At 44.6% G+C, this 13,285-nt stretch overlaps 1 protein-coding gene across 1 annotated transcript in view; it reads left to right on the top strand.

The window, feature by feature from the left end:
- LOC147734647 (protein mono-ADP-ribosyltransferase PARP12-like) overlaps positions 1 to 13,285 on the top strand; it is a 235,978-nt gene that overhangs the window by 168,600 nt on the left and 54,093 nt on the right. The window contains exon 9 of the mRNA XM_086952946.1: positions 10,097 to 10,193. Within this exon, the coding sequence (XP_086809072.1) occupies positions 10,097 to 10,193 (97 nt within the window). The remainder of the gene's footprint in view (positions 1 to 10,096; positions 10,194 to 13,285) is intronic.

Genomic DNA, 13,285 nt, shown 5'->3' with positions numbered 1-13,285 from the left:
TCCTGCTCAGAGCACAAATCTTTGGCTTACATTTATCACCCTAAAGTTGGATTATTCCCAGAAATACACAGTGAAGGATGTTGCAGAGGATTAGACCAGTTAGTTCGCCTTTATGTAAAATGTTATCATGCATCACTCACTGTTGAACAGAGAATCAGCGTAGCAAAACAAACCTCTTTACAATTTTAAAAGTGATTTAGGTGATATTAGGCACATACAGTAAAGAGGAGGAGAACTCAATAAGCTTCTGCTAACACTACAATGTCACACATCTGTCAGAGCATGGGAAACCCATACACCACCCGATGGCTTGTTGGATCAGGTCTTAATAAATGCCTTTCTAAAAAGTGGTGAGATTGGATGAAAGCCTTAGGTCCAGGAAGCTGGCACTACCACCTCAGCAAGAACCCACTCATATGCAGACCAGCCATGGTCCTGCTCCAATAGTAATAATTCAACCCAAACTGCCAGGTCTCCTCTGAACCGGAGCACAACCAACCCCAGACCGATCTCGGCCTCTGTGTGCCTCTTCAGTAGGGTGCAGCTTGACTCCAGTGGTATGCTGAGCACAGGACCCACAGGGCTTACTCATCTTACTTAGGACGTTGCACAGAGGAGCACCAAAAAGTTATTGGTGAAAGGCATGAGTTAATCTCAGCCACTGGTAATTGCTTCGTCTGCATCCCAGTCTATCGCCTAGCAGCTCTGGGGTGATGCTTCCCTTGAGGAGCAGGATCATTACTGATTTGCAAAGGGTGGGCCTCTGTCTAGAGGGCAATTGTGGGTGAGAAAAACCATGGACTGGAATACTTTCCAAGCAATGACCAGCAGCTTAGATTAATTTAAGAATTTCACTCTTCACCTTGTACTTTTTTTTAATGGATACGCTAAGTGCAAATAATATGCCCAGTCATGGGTCCCAAGCTCAATGTGCCATAGGTCTCTAGATGCACCCAGGGGAAGAGGTTGAAAAAGGTCAAAACCCGCCTAGAGTCGCTTGTATCCCCTTCTGCAAAGGGGCTCGCATGGTAATTTGGGATGGACTGTTCCCATTAGGAGTTGGGTCATTACTGATTTACACAAGGTGGTCTCAGTCCAGAGTGGTATGCTTGCCGATAAAAGATGGACTGGAATGCGGCCCTAGATTTCACCAGTGACTGAGGTTAATTCAAGCCTTTCACCCATCATATTGCAGGTATTTGTTGTAGGATAGATATTGCATGGCATGATTGTTAAAATCTTCAAACGTACACCAGCTGAACCCTAAACAAATGATATTGGTGGCTATTGGAGTGACCTTCTGGCTGATGGAACATGCTCTCTGCCACTCAGACTTGAATATGCCTGACCGCAGCATTCTGAGCTCTCTGCAGCCGGCTGATTCCCAATATTGGGAGGCCAGGATAGAAGCATTTGCAGTAGTTCTGCTTTAATTTTACAGCTGTTCCAATCAATAATTGTTTTTTATATAGGGGAATCGAGGACAGAATATGGACAGCATAGTATGTGACTGTATAATATATTCATGCAGCACAAGCAGCAAGTTACTTATTGGTAATACTAGTTGATTCACATACAATCCAGTGAGAAAAATGTTTGAGGTTTAGGTACTTTGGCTTGAAATCACAATGAGTCACTCTGATTTGATCCTGTAGTTGCTAGATTGTAAAAAGACGCTTTTCTGAGTCCAACCATGAAAAAGTGGAATAATGCAAAGCGAGTGAATCTAGAATAACTTCAAACTGATGCATAAATGACATGGTGTATTCCATCTGGAGAAAGACTCTTTTTTTCTTCTTTTTTTCTGCCTGGAAACCTTTGTATGTTTACCTGACCCCACCGCTGACAATGATCTGCACATATTGATAATTTTATTGTTTTTCAATCTACATAGTCTCTAGGTATGGAGTTCCTTTAACTGATTTGTAATATGGCATCCACCATGTTGTAATTTTTTGATTTTCGCAATGGGCTAAATAAACCTGTTCAGTTTATTTGCAGCAGAGCTATTCTTTGCTTTTTGTCAGTCACTTCCTACATTCTGTGCTTCTGGGTTTACTGTTATAGAACTTACTGTCACCTGTGTTGGTGAGCCCAGCAACTCCTGCAACACTTGTCTACCAATAATGGATACCTCTCCTCTTGTGCTCTTCATGCATCTTTCAGCAGCATGTGCAAGGCTTTTAAGTAGTGAAGATGTTCTGGGCTGGGCTTGTTTTTATATATGAGAAATAACAATAAAACCGTGAAGAGGCTTAACACCAAAACAGATGTCATTTAACCTCAATACCACAATGCAAGGAATCAATACCATGAGGGTGTTAAAGGGGTACTAGGAAGGTCAGGAAATAAATATTTTCTAAATCAAAAATATTGTACCATAAGTAAGAGGGTAAAGGTGAGAAAAGGAAGTCAGATAACAGGAAACTGAATGCAGAATATTCGAGACACCATATTACCACTCACAAGAACCTCAGTGGAAGGCTTATGTAGGTACCTGGGAATCCTGATGCAAACCATACAGTGAGTGGCAGGTGTTTTGGGGTTTCTGGAAAAGGGAAAACTAAAGGTAGGCACCCACAGACTAACAAGTGTGTATTTGTTCTCCCACCCGGCTCTGTGTTCTGCTAAAGACAGTAGTCGTTCAGGTCTCCTTGGCAGAAATCCTTACAACTGGCCTTAAGGGTTCGGTCATCAGGATTTTCAAAGATATGGGAGGAGTTAAAATAATGTGCTCAGGTGTTTGTAGAATTTATAGTAATGCAGAGTTTGTTTCAACATTGGAAGCCATATTCATTTTCCAATTAGACCATTTGTTAGAGCCCCCAGGTCTTTTTACAAGGGTAGAGGAAGACCCTTGTGGCAGTCTTCTCTTTTGCCTCTGTGCGCTTCTCCCCATGACTCCTCTTGTGAAGCCAGCCTCCCTGTTTAGCGAAAAAGGGAAGCTTGGAAATCAGTGACTCCATCATGCCTCTTCTGCATTGAAATGTGCAGTAAGGAGGTCCACGCAGGAAGGATGAAATTCCGGAAGATTTGTTTAAGATCGTTCCAGTACAGCAGGTAGTTAAGTTCTGTAGAGCAGCCTGACAAGGAGCAGCCTGCTTGCTGCTCAGCACATTATCAACTGTCACTTCCAACCTCTCAGGCACCCACCATTGCAAACACATCATCACTCCAATATTCCATGCAGCACACATACAAACACACTGGTTTGAAAACAGAGGACAAGAATGAAAAATACTAACAAGTATAAATCAACCTCCCACACTTTCATAATGATAATAAAATACATATGAGAATAAAGTTGCATGTACAACAATATAATATGATGTAAGCATTACATTTTAAGAAAATGACAGTAAATGAGACAGAGATTCAGTACTGATACCCTAGGAGAGGGTAAGAATGTACGAAGACATGGGACATAAACCCATGACCGACCCCTACCTCGAAGCAAAGGGGTGAGGAACTACTGAGAATTGGATTAAGACCCATGAAACGATATCCAGTGTTAGGACAACCCCTGTGTAACGGTCAAAACTAAGCAATGTAGTAAATGGGACTATGACCCATAAGACATTCGATGTGTGAGGGAAACAGTGTAAGAGACGATGGGACTGAAAACCCAAGACCTATCCAGTGACGTAAGGGACGTTAGCTATCGTAAATGGGACTGAAACCCATGACCTACCCCGTGACGTAAGGGAGGTTAGCTACTTAAATGGGACTGAAATCCATGACCTACCCTGTGACGTAGGGGAGTTTAGCTACTGTAAATGGGACAGAACCCATAACCTATCCCTTAGCATAGGAATGGTTAACACATGTAAATGGGATAAACACCCGTGCAATGTCACCCTGAGAGAGGGTTGAAACCATAAGTAGCCCAAGTAGGCAAGTGTAATGTGAGCAAATGGGGCTAGTACCCATTGCCATCCCAATGTAGTGAATAAAGAGGTGTAAGGTGTACCCATTAGAAATTAACAATGAACACTTTGAATGTGTGTACCAAGAGTCTATGAATGTAAAATACAATCCCATGGTGGATAAGTGTATATAAGAAAAATTCCATCAGGAACTGTACAAAAAGCAAAACATGAGTGAACATTGCATAATCATGGCCAAGCAATACAATAGGAATACATTAACACCATCACCTTTGCGTTTATAGACATTAAAGCTAATAGGTGTGCATGTCACTGTAGTCCTATGACACCCACTGGAGTTCGTATGTAAACCAGATTTGCAGAGGTAACGACCAGCTGACGACCTTGTAATGTAATTCGCTCTTAGACAAGCAGCAAAGAGAACCAATTGAAGCTGAATCCTGACAAAACTGAGCTGATTCGCACGGGTGGATCAGCCAATCCATGGCACTCCAACTTTTGCCCCCCCCCCTACTGGGCAATACCCACATGCCAGCTGCTTCTTCCAAAAGCCTGGGGATAATTATCAGTTATTGTTATTGTTAGGTGATTTTATATAGCGCGCAGCTGCCTCAGTGAAGAGGCGTCCCAGCGCTTGCAGCAGTGTCAGGACTCAGTAACGATTTGTCCATTAAAGAAAGCCCAGGTCAGTTCAGTTGTCTCTGCTGATTTATTTCAACTGCGGGTAATAAAGACGATCAGCAGATTCTTGAGTAGGGAAGCCATGATTCCGGTGTTTTTAGCCTTGGTAATCTCCCGACTGGACTATGCCAACTCACTGTATGTTGGCACCAATGTTCCCTCTAATTATTTTCCTCTGTGTGCGGCAGAGTAAGGTCTGTGTGCGCTGCAGCCAAGGCTATGTGCGCCAAGGACCTGACCGCGTGTGTAGACTAGGGCTTTGAGAGGGATGGAAATACTCTGAGATCTTTCAAAGGGGCGTAACCTATGCAATTAAGGGTGTGGCTTAAAGGCAATTACACTAAAAATATGTGCATCGCATAGTGTGCCACCCTGCCGATATTTTGCTGCTTCTGTCATTGCATCCAGATATATAATACAAGTAACATTACACCTACAAAAAGCCAAGACTATTGGCTTAGTCAATGGTTGTCTTTTGCATCAAGTTGTAAATAATATTGAAAATGCTTCCGCTCTTATGGTTGGGGTTGTGGCTAATGCTCAAGCTATCGATTTAGGAGATGGGTTTTTAGTCTCTGGTCAGCCTAACCTCCTGCGATTCTGCGGTTTTATATAGCGCAAACTTTACCCGAAGGTGTCAGAGCGCTTTACATAAGAACCAGTTGCAAAACATAAGGATTTAGAATTACATGCATTACACAAAAGATACAAACTGAAAAAATGCAAATGTACAAGATGTAAAGTCACACAAGGAAGAGATACAAAGTGAAAGAAAAATTGTGAATGTACAGGTAGTAAAGTCACTCAAGGAAGAGATACAAATGGCTATACTCTAAGAGTCACATAGGAATGGTAGAGAGTACAATGGTCTACTGCATATGCTAGTGTTTAGAGTTATCTCTATATACATAGGGAAGGGATACGAATGGATATACTCTAAGAGTCACATAGGATTGGTAGAGAGTACAAAGGTCTACTGCATATACTAGTGATTAGAGTTATCTCTATATACATAGGGAAGGGATACGAATGGATATACTCTAAGAGTCACATAGGAATGGTAGACAGTACAAAGGTATACTGCATATGCTAGTGATTAGAGTTATCTCTATATACACATAGTAAATTTTCTCAGGTCAAGAGCGTTCAATGCGTACCAACACGTATTTGTGTGTAAATAGAATAATTGAAAATGCTGCTCATCACCTCAGACTTAGTTAAAAAAAAATCAGTAGCCACTTAAAATCTGAGTTTTACTCACTGAAATAGATCTATATAAATGTACTTGATGGAAACTGTTCGATACTCTGTGGGAATATATAAAATCCTACTCAGACACCAGGCAACAGCTAAGTGACATAAACTCACGATAATATGACAGTAGAAATCTCAATATGATAAATTTACAACATGCTTTTACTAGGCTTAGTGCTTTGGCTAATTTTGCTAAGCATGCTTTTCATGCTTGCTTGAATAGTGTCTGTGAAAGTGGTGCAAAATCCTCGGTGTGGAATAGGTTCAAAAAGACCCCCCCAAAAAATTGGACACTGGCAAAGTCGCTGTCAAGTATATTCTTAAAGAATCATGCGTAAATACAAGTGTATACTAAATGCAGAAACGGAATGAAGGTCAACATGGTACTAGATCAACTTCTTGGCGAACCAAGGAGTATAATAATAAAATCATGTTAAAAAAACTTTCTAACTCGTTATAAGATATACCAAACATTGAAAGCATCTATTCAGAAAATATTTCTGAACATTTACAATATCCCTTTTTACAGTGTTGGGTCAGTACCCGAAGAAACCCCTCATTCGCCTAAATGCCGTTCCTGCTTTTCTAATGCTGCCATGGATGACAACATCTGCAGTAAGGAATCCAAACGGAGAGACGGTCCTTTGGTTCACGCTCTCCGAAAAGGAATGGAACACTTAACCTCTGGGCACATACTTAATACTGGACAAACCATTTACAGCGTTATATTCAGGAGAAATGGTACAGGTCCCTGCTCGAGTCAACTTCTCACTCGCATTGTGACTTATTCTAGACCACGTCTCGCCTTTCTCCAAGCACGGAAAGCGTCCTAAATCTCCTCTGAAATAATTAAGGAACGCGCGTGGGGAAAAGGAATAGCATAAACAAGCTGCCTGATTCGGTTTCAAGAAGTAGGCATATGTAGGGTAAAAATAAGAAAGAAGCAGCAGCATACGTAGGGGTGGGTGTGCTTTTGTTGGTGAGAGTTGACTGAGGATGCACGGGAAGGGTCTGGAGCTGGTAGTAGGAGAATGGAGCATTGTCTGAATGATCCTTACCAAGCCTCCCGAAGGGTAGCCGGTTCCTCTCTCCCAGCATCAGGTTGAATCTGGGATTGTCCCTCTTAAACCTCTTCCACTGACCGGTGGAGAGGAGGATCTTGGAACCCTCTGCATAGACGCTGCTGTTCTCATCCCGCACTACAAATGTATCCATGGCTCAAGCTTCATTCATTTCCCTCAAACCGCGGCCACCACTGCAGGATCAGAGGGGAAAGCTCTGCAGCAGCCGCACAACGGAAGCAGTAGAGGCGTGCGGATCCCGAGCCACAGCCATCAGCAGCTATTGCATGGGCCCTACGCTGGCACACCGGCTGCTATTCTCTGCTGGGGCACAGAGTGGCAGCTGCACCCGCTCTGTCATACCAGGCCCAAAAGCACCTGAAGAGTGTGCTTTACACGTTGTGCTTTCAGACGCACTTCATTTCTTTTCTAAATAGAGAGCAGCAGGGTGCTGATTGTGGGCCATTGTGAAAATATTCCTGTTAACTGCAGCGCATGATGGGCGCTGTAATTAACAGGAATCCTTTCACAATGGCCCACAATCAGCACCTTGCTGCGCTCTATTTAGAAAAGAAATGAAACACGTCTGAAAGCAAAACGTGTAAAGCACACGTTGTGCTTTTGGATTTGCTACATGTCTTTTCTCAATGGCGAGAGGCTGCGGGATGATTGTGAGCATTTGTGAACGTATTCCTGTTGATTGCAGCGCCTGACTGGCGCTGTGATTAACAGGAATACTTTCACAAAGGCCTCTGAGTAAATTGCAGTTTTTCGCCGCTCGCGCTTTAAAAGCGGGCGGCAGCGAGAACGTTTGCGCCTTCACTGGAGGCACTGCGCGCTCAGTGCCTTAAAGGTGCGCGCGAGCGCAGGCGCGCAGGTTAGAGGGAACACTGGTTGGCACCCCTGAGTATCATCTGAGACGCCTCCAACTGGCTCAGAACCAAGCTGCTAGGTTGATTTTTCATCAACCAAAGTGGCATCATGTTAGTCCTCTTATGAAAAGCCTTCACTGGTTTCCAGTGATCAAGCGCTGTGCTTTTAAGCTGGGATGCACCATTTTAAAGCCCTTCCTGGCAATAGTCCGGCTTTTATTTCAGCTAGACTTCAACGCTACACTCCTTCTCGAGACCTTAGGTCCTCGCACCTGAACTTTTTGGCAACTCCTTTGTTTAAACGTAAGAAGTATGGTGGTCTAAGGTTTGCAGTTTTGGCCCCACAATTCTGAAAATGCCTCCCGGTCGAGATGCGATCTCTAACCTCTCTTGTACAGTTTAGAAAACAGCTTAAGACCTGGTTGTTGGCCCAAGCATATGATGACTAAGCTATTTCCCTGGCACTGCCTCGACCGTCACCAGAGTGCCATGAAATCGTTGGTGTACACGCGCTAAATAAATGCTTTTAACATAACACAAGAGAGAAGAAGTAACACGTGTATTGCGGCACCCACAAGAGTTATGTAGAGGCAGTACACATTGAGACTGAAATGGGCCCAAGAAAACACAGCCACAAGATGTACACAACTATATTCTCCACCTGTCTGTTAAAGTAGCAATAAAGCAGCACCAGGGAAGAGCCTGCGTTCCGTAGCAAGGATGGTGTGGACAACAATCGTTAACAAGCTCCAAAGGTGAAAAAAGGAGGCAGCTCCAACACTGCGCTGCAATGGAGTGTAAAGCAAAAGAGAGAATTTAAGATCTGGAGGTTGGGTGCAGCCGCCAACTGCAAAATGGCGGCACGCATGATTTGCTGTGCAGGATGGCTCCCAGCACGCTTGTGCGCCAATCTTTGCCACTGAGAGTTGCACAGCCATGACATGAGGAAGGGTATGTCGTCACAGAGAATATTCGTCCTCGTTGAAATCCACGCGGCTCAACAGGTGAGTAAAAAGGCATGCGCAAACAACCACTTAACGGTTGAAATGGCTGCCCAAGCGGCCAAAGGCCGAATTCTGTGGGTAACAGACAATGTTCAGACACTCACCACAGATCGAGTAAAACAAACATCAAGCAGTTCCCCAGGGCAACCGCATGGTAGAACTCCTGACCAGTGAAGACAGTCCCCACCTCAGAAACACGACATGACCAGACATTGCAGCCACCTCTAATTACACCTCTGGTAATAAAGTAGATTGTGTAGGGTACTCACAAAGCAGTCCCCTCCGTCCACCACTACCACGGTCATCGCAATGCATGTGGTGAGGGAGTTGAAACCCTGTTCAGTAAAGATTGACACGAAAGCAGCAAAACTGACTCCACTAAGCGCCGCACTTACAGATTTCATTTCTTCAGGTTGTAGTTTCAATGAAATTTCCTTGGGCTGACTGGTAAACGAAATACTATATCTTGGGCAGTGTAGGATTCAGACTGATCCTCCCAGATACATATTCCTTGCGCCATAAGACCAACACGTTGTATAGACCGCTTAGATCAGTGCTGTGTCATGTTGAATGGATTGTCTCACCTGCCTCTCTGTCTTACACCAGGCATACATTCCTTCTTATTGGTTTTTGTGGCTCCGCCTGCTGCCCCTGGTTTGTGCTAGGGAAATTTCCCATAGAAAAAAGATATAAACTTTAACTACAACTGGAGTCACAAGTTGTTGTTTTTTCCGGAGCAGGTGTCTTATTTTTTTTGTGATTCAGTTAGTGAGTTTCTTCTGCGTTAGGCTGAACTCAAGGGGCTGTACACTCAATGAGTAAGAATCCTGGGAAAGCAAAGTGTATCATTCGCATACTATGGTTTATATCAATGTTGATCTGTTTTTGTATGTCAGTTCTCCTTCACCCAACTGTTATTATTAAGAACGGCAATGGAAGTATTAAATAAGGGAAGCTCTTTGCCCAAAATAGCACGAAGAGCAGATTTAAATAGTTAAAAAGGGAGGTGGTTTGAAAGTTATGCTTTGTGTTAACACTTGCTCTTGTGCTTGATATTGGATAGCCCGATGAACTTGCACCTTTATTAACATTTGCTTATGGGCTGCTGTTGTTTTCTATACAGATGTTGTTAGCAAAGATCATTTATTGGACTTCCAATTGGTGGTGGTGGTGTGTGCGCACTATTCTGAAAGATTGTATCTTCATTTGAGATAAGAATACTACTCTTAACAGAAGTGTACTAATTAACTTTGGGGTTTTATGTTCAGTGTAAGCATTTATATCTACCTATTTAGCACCAGACTTATTTCAAAAACTCTTTTTTCCCTTTTTCAAAGACATGATTCAAGAGAATTTGATGTACAAAACAGAGAAAGAGGTCCGCAGGAGACCAAGATTCATGTCCAAGGAGGACATAGACAAGTTAAAGGCAAGGTACGTATTATATATCGATAGTTTACGTGATTGGATGAATAATTCATGCTTAATAGTCAGTGGCGTCACTAGGGTTGGTGTCACCCGGTGCGGGTAACTCATGGTGTCACCCCCTCACAACTTACCGGATGGACCATCGCACCCTCTGCCTGCACCATCTCACCCCCTGCCTGCACCATCTCTCCCGTAGCCTGCACCATCTCACCCTCTGCCTGCACCATCTCCCCTCTGCCTGCACCATCTCACCTCTGCCTGCACCATCTCCCCTCTGCCTGCACCATCTCTCCCTTTGTCCGCACCATCTCTCCCTCCGCCTGCACCATCTCTCCCTCCGCCTGCACCATCTCTCCCTCTGCCTGCACCATCTCTCACTCTGCCTGCACCATCTCTCCCTCTGCCTGAACCATCGACCCTCCACCTGCACCATCTCTCCCTCTGCCTGCACCATCGCTCCCTCTGCCTCCAACATCTCTCCCTCTGCCTGCGCCATCTCTCCGTCTGCCTGCGCCATCTCTCCCTCTGCCTGCACCATCTCCCTGCTGCCTGCACCATCTCGCCCTCTGCCTGCACCATCTCCCCTCCGCCTGCACCATCTACCCTCCGCCTGTACCATCTCTCCCTCTGTCTACACCATCTCGCCTCTGCCTGCACCATCTCCCTCTCTGCCTGCACCATCTCTCCCTCTGCCTGCACCATCTACCCCTCTGCCTGCACCATCTCACCTCTGTCTGTACCATCTCTCCCTCTGTCTACACCATCTCGCCTCTGCCTGCACCATCCCTCCCTCTGCCTGCACCATCTCACCCTTTGCCTGCACCATCTCCCCCTCTGCCTGCCCCATCTCCCCTCTGCCTGCATCATCTTTCCCTCTGCCTGCACCATCTCATCCTCTGTCTGCACCATCTCACCCTCTGCCTGCACCATCTCACCCTCTGCCTGCACCATCTCTCCCCTCCGCCTGCACCCTCTCCCTCTCTGCCTGCACCCTCTCCCTCTCTGCCTGCACCATCCCTCCCCCTCCGCCTGCACCCCCTTCCCCCTCCTGCAGCTCTTTTAACCCTTTCCTCGTCGCCTTCTCCCCCCAACCCCCCATGGTTTACCCCTCACAGTTCTTGGCTCTTCAGAAAGTGACTAAAATAAACTTATTAAATGTGCTTTGCATTCGTGCACTGGCAGCAAAACAATATGAAACTGCTGCCTACGTTCTCACAGGCAGAACGGACAAGATTGCCCTTACAAGTTACCAGTCTTGACTCATTGGCAGTGGAGTGAATGTTAAAAACGAATATCACTTTGCCTGACGCGCAAAATATATTTTGCACCCTCAACTTTCATATATTAAAATTTTTCCGTCAACATGGCAGTTACTTTGGGGACTTTTTATTGTATATAAGATAATAAAGCAGACTTACAGAATGCGTCCTACACTAATCCTTAGCCAACACACCGACATCAATAATTTATACCAGTGAGCGTTGGTTCTGCGCTCCGCTTTGCTTATGAGGTCAGGCTTAGTGGGTTGTGGCACTTATGAACCATTTATTTAGCAGAGAGTGCCTTTTTTTGCCGAATAAAATCCATGCTCTGTTGCGCTATATTAAAATTTTCCAAATATTTCTTACTCCTTCTGCGCACGTTCCCTTGCACGCAGATAACAAATGGTGCGTCATTCCGTCATTTTATATGCTCATTTATGCATTTCTAAGATGCCAAAAAGGTGTTGCAGTTTTAATAGGAGACATGTGTTCCTGAGTATGAACGCATGATTAGTGCGTGCGACACTTAGAGGATACATTTAAATACGCACACACATAGCTGCCAAGGTTTCAGAGCGCGATGTGTGACATTTTCATAATTTAAGTGTAATTATGAGTGACATTTCAATGACTATGAGTGACACTTTCTCCTGAACAAAAGCAAGCAATGAATGATATACATATCAAAAATTACACCCATTTGAGTATAGCTGCTAATGTTTCAGATTGTGTATGTGTGACATTTTTATAGATTCAGTAGATTTATGAGAGACATTCAACAACTAAATGTGTGGCACTGCCGTGCGATCAAAATCATGCAATGAACTCCATGGAAATAGACACATATCAGAAATCACAGCAGGTGATTTTAAAGCTGTTATTTATGTTCTAAATAATCAGCACACTCCACTCCCTGCTCCAGTTAGCAGCTGAAACATATGTAACATAGGAATATCTGTGACCCACTGAGTTATCCACATACAATACAGTTCAATACAATATGCTGGGAGACCTTCTTTGCAGTAGGCATATTAACCCTCTACCTTACCTAATGGTGAGAGTGAAAACTGCCAGTAGACAAATCTCTGACCTCTCTCCAGCGGTAAACATTAATCACCTGCCTTATCTCTGACTTAGCAAGTTCACCGCGTTGGGAAAATAAAGGCTCTGCTGCTTCGAAGTGTCACTGTCCAGCGAGGATGTTAAACACTTTGCACTACTAAGAAATCAGCAAAACTGCTAGTTTAGATAAAACTTCCCCCTAAGATAGCCCTGCATTCACAGTACGGACAGACAACATTAGTTTGCCCATTTCCAAGGAGCTATGTTGAGCTGAAGCCCCCTCCCCATTCTCGTAACAAACATTTATAATGTCAGCAGTAGCAGATTAATAAATTCATATCTGACTCGCCTGTATCTCTTTACAGCTGTCAGAATGATTGATCCACGGAGAGGAGCTGGTGGCGTGGCACAGCGGAGATCGCTTGCCTGCTTCTTTTTCAGAGAGTCAGAGAGCGAGCCCTGATGCACTGCCTTAGCCTGTGGTACCTGCTCTCACTATGAGACTTATGCTGGCCTAGTGAGTCTGGGACAGAAGTTGGGTTCTGCCAGGGTAGGGGCACAGCAACAGCAACAGCACAGGTCCAGGTCTGGAGGAAGTGAGTAGGTGGTCAATCCTCTAAATCTAGGTTATGCAGCAGGGGATTTCCTGGGTGCCCTGGGGCCCGGCTGGCAGCAGGAAGTTCGACATCCCGCCACAGCACGCGCGCCAACCGTACATGCCTCCTCCGCAACAATGTGTCAATGTGGGACCTGCCGTGACCCGGTGAAAAGCAA

Source organism: Lissotriton vulgaris, chromosome 1_2 (genome assembly GCF_964263255.1).
Source record: "Lissotriton vulgaris chromosome 1_2, aLisVul1.2, whole genome shotgun sequence".
Lineage (NCBI taxonomy): Eukaryota > Metazoa > Chordata > Amphibia > Caudata > Salamandridae > Lissotriton > Lissotriton vulgaris.
The sequence above is the reverse complement of the archived record's forward strand: the minus strand, read 5'-3'. Positions and strand labels throughout refer to the sequence as shown.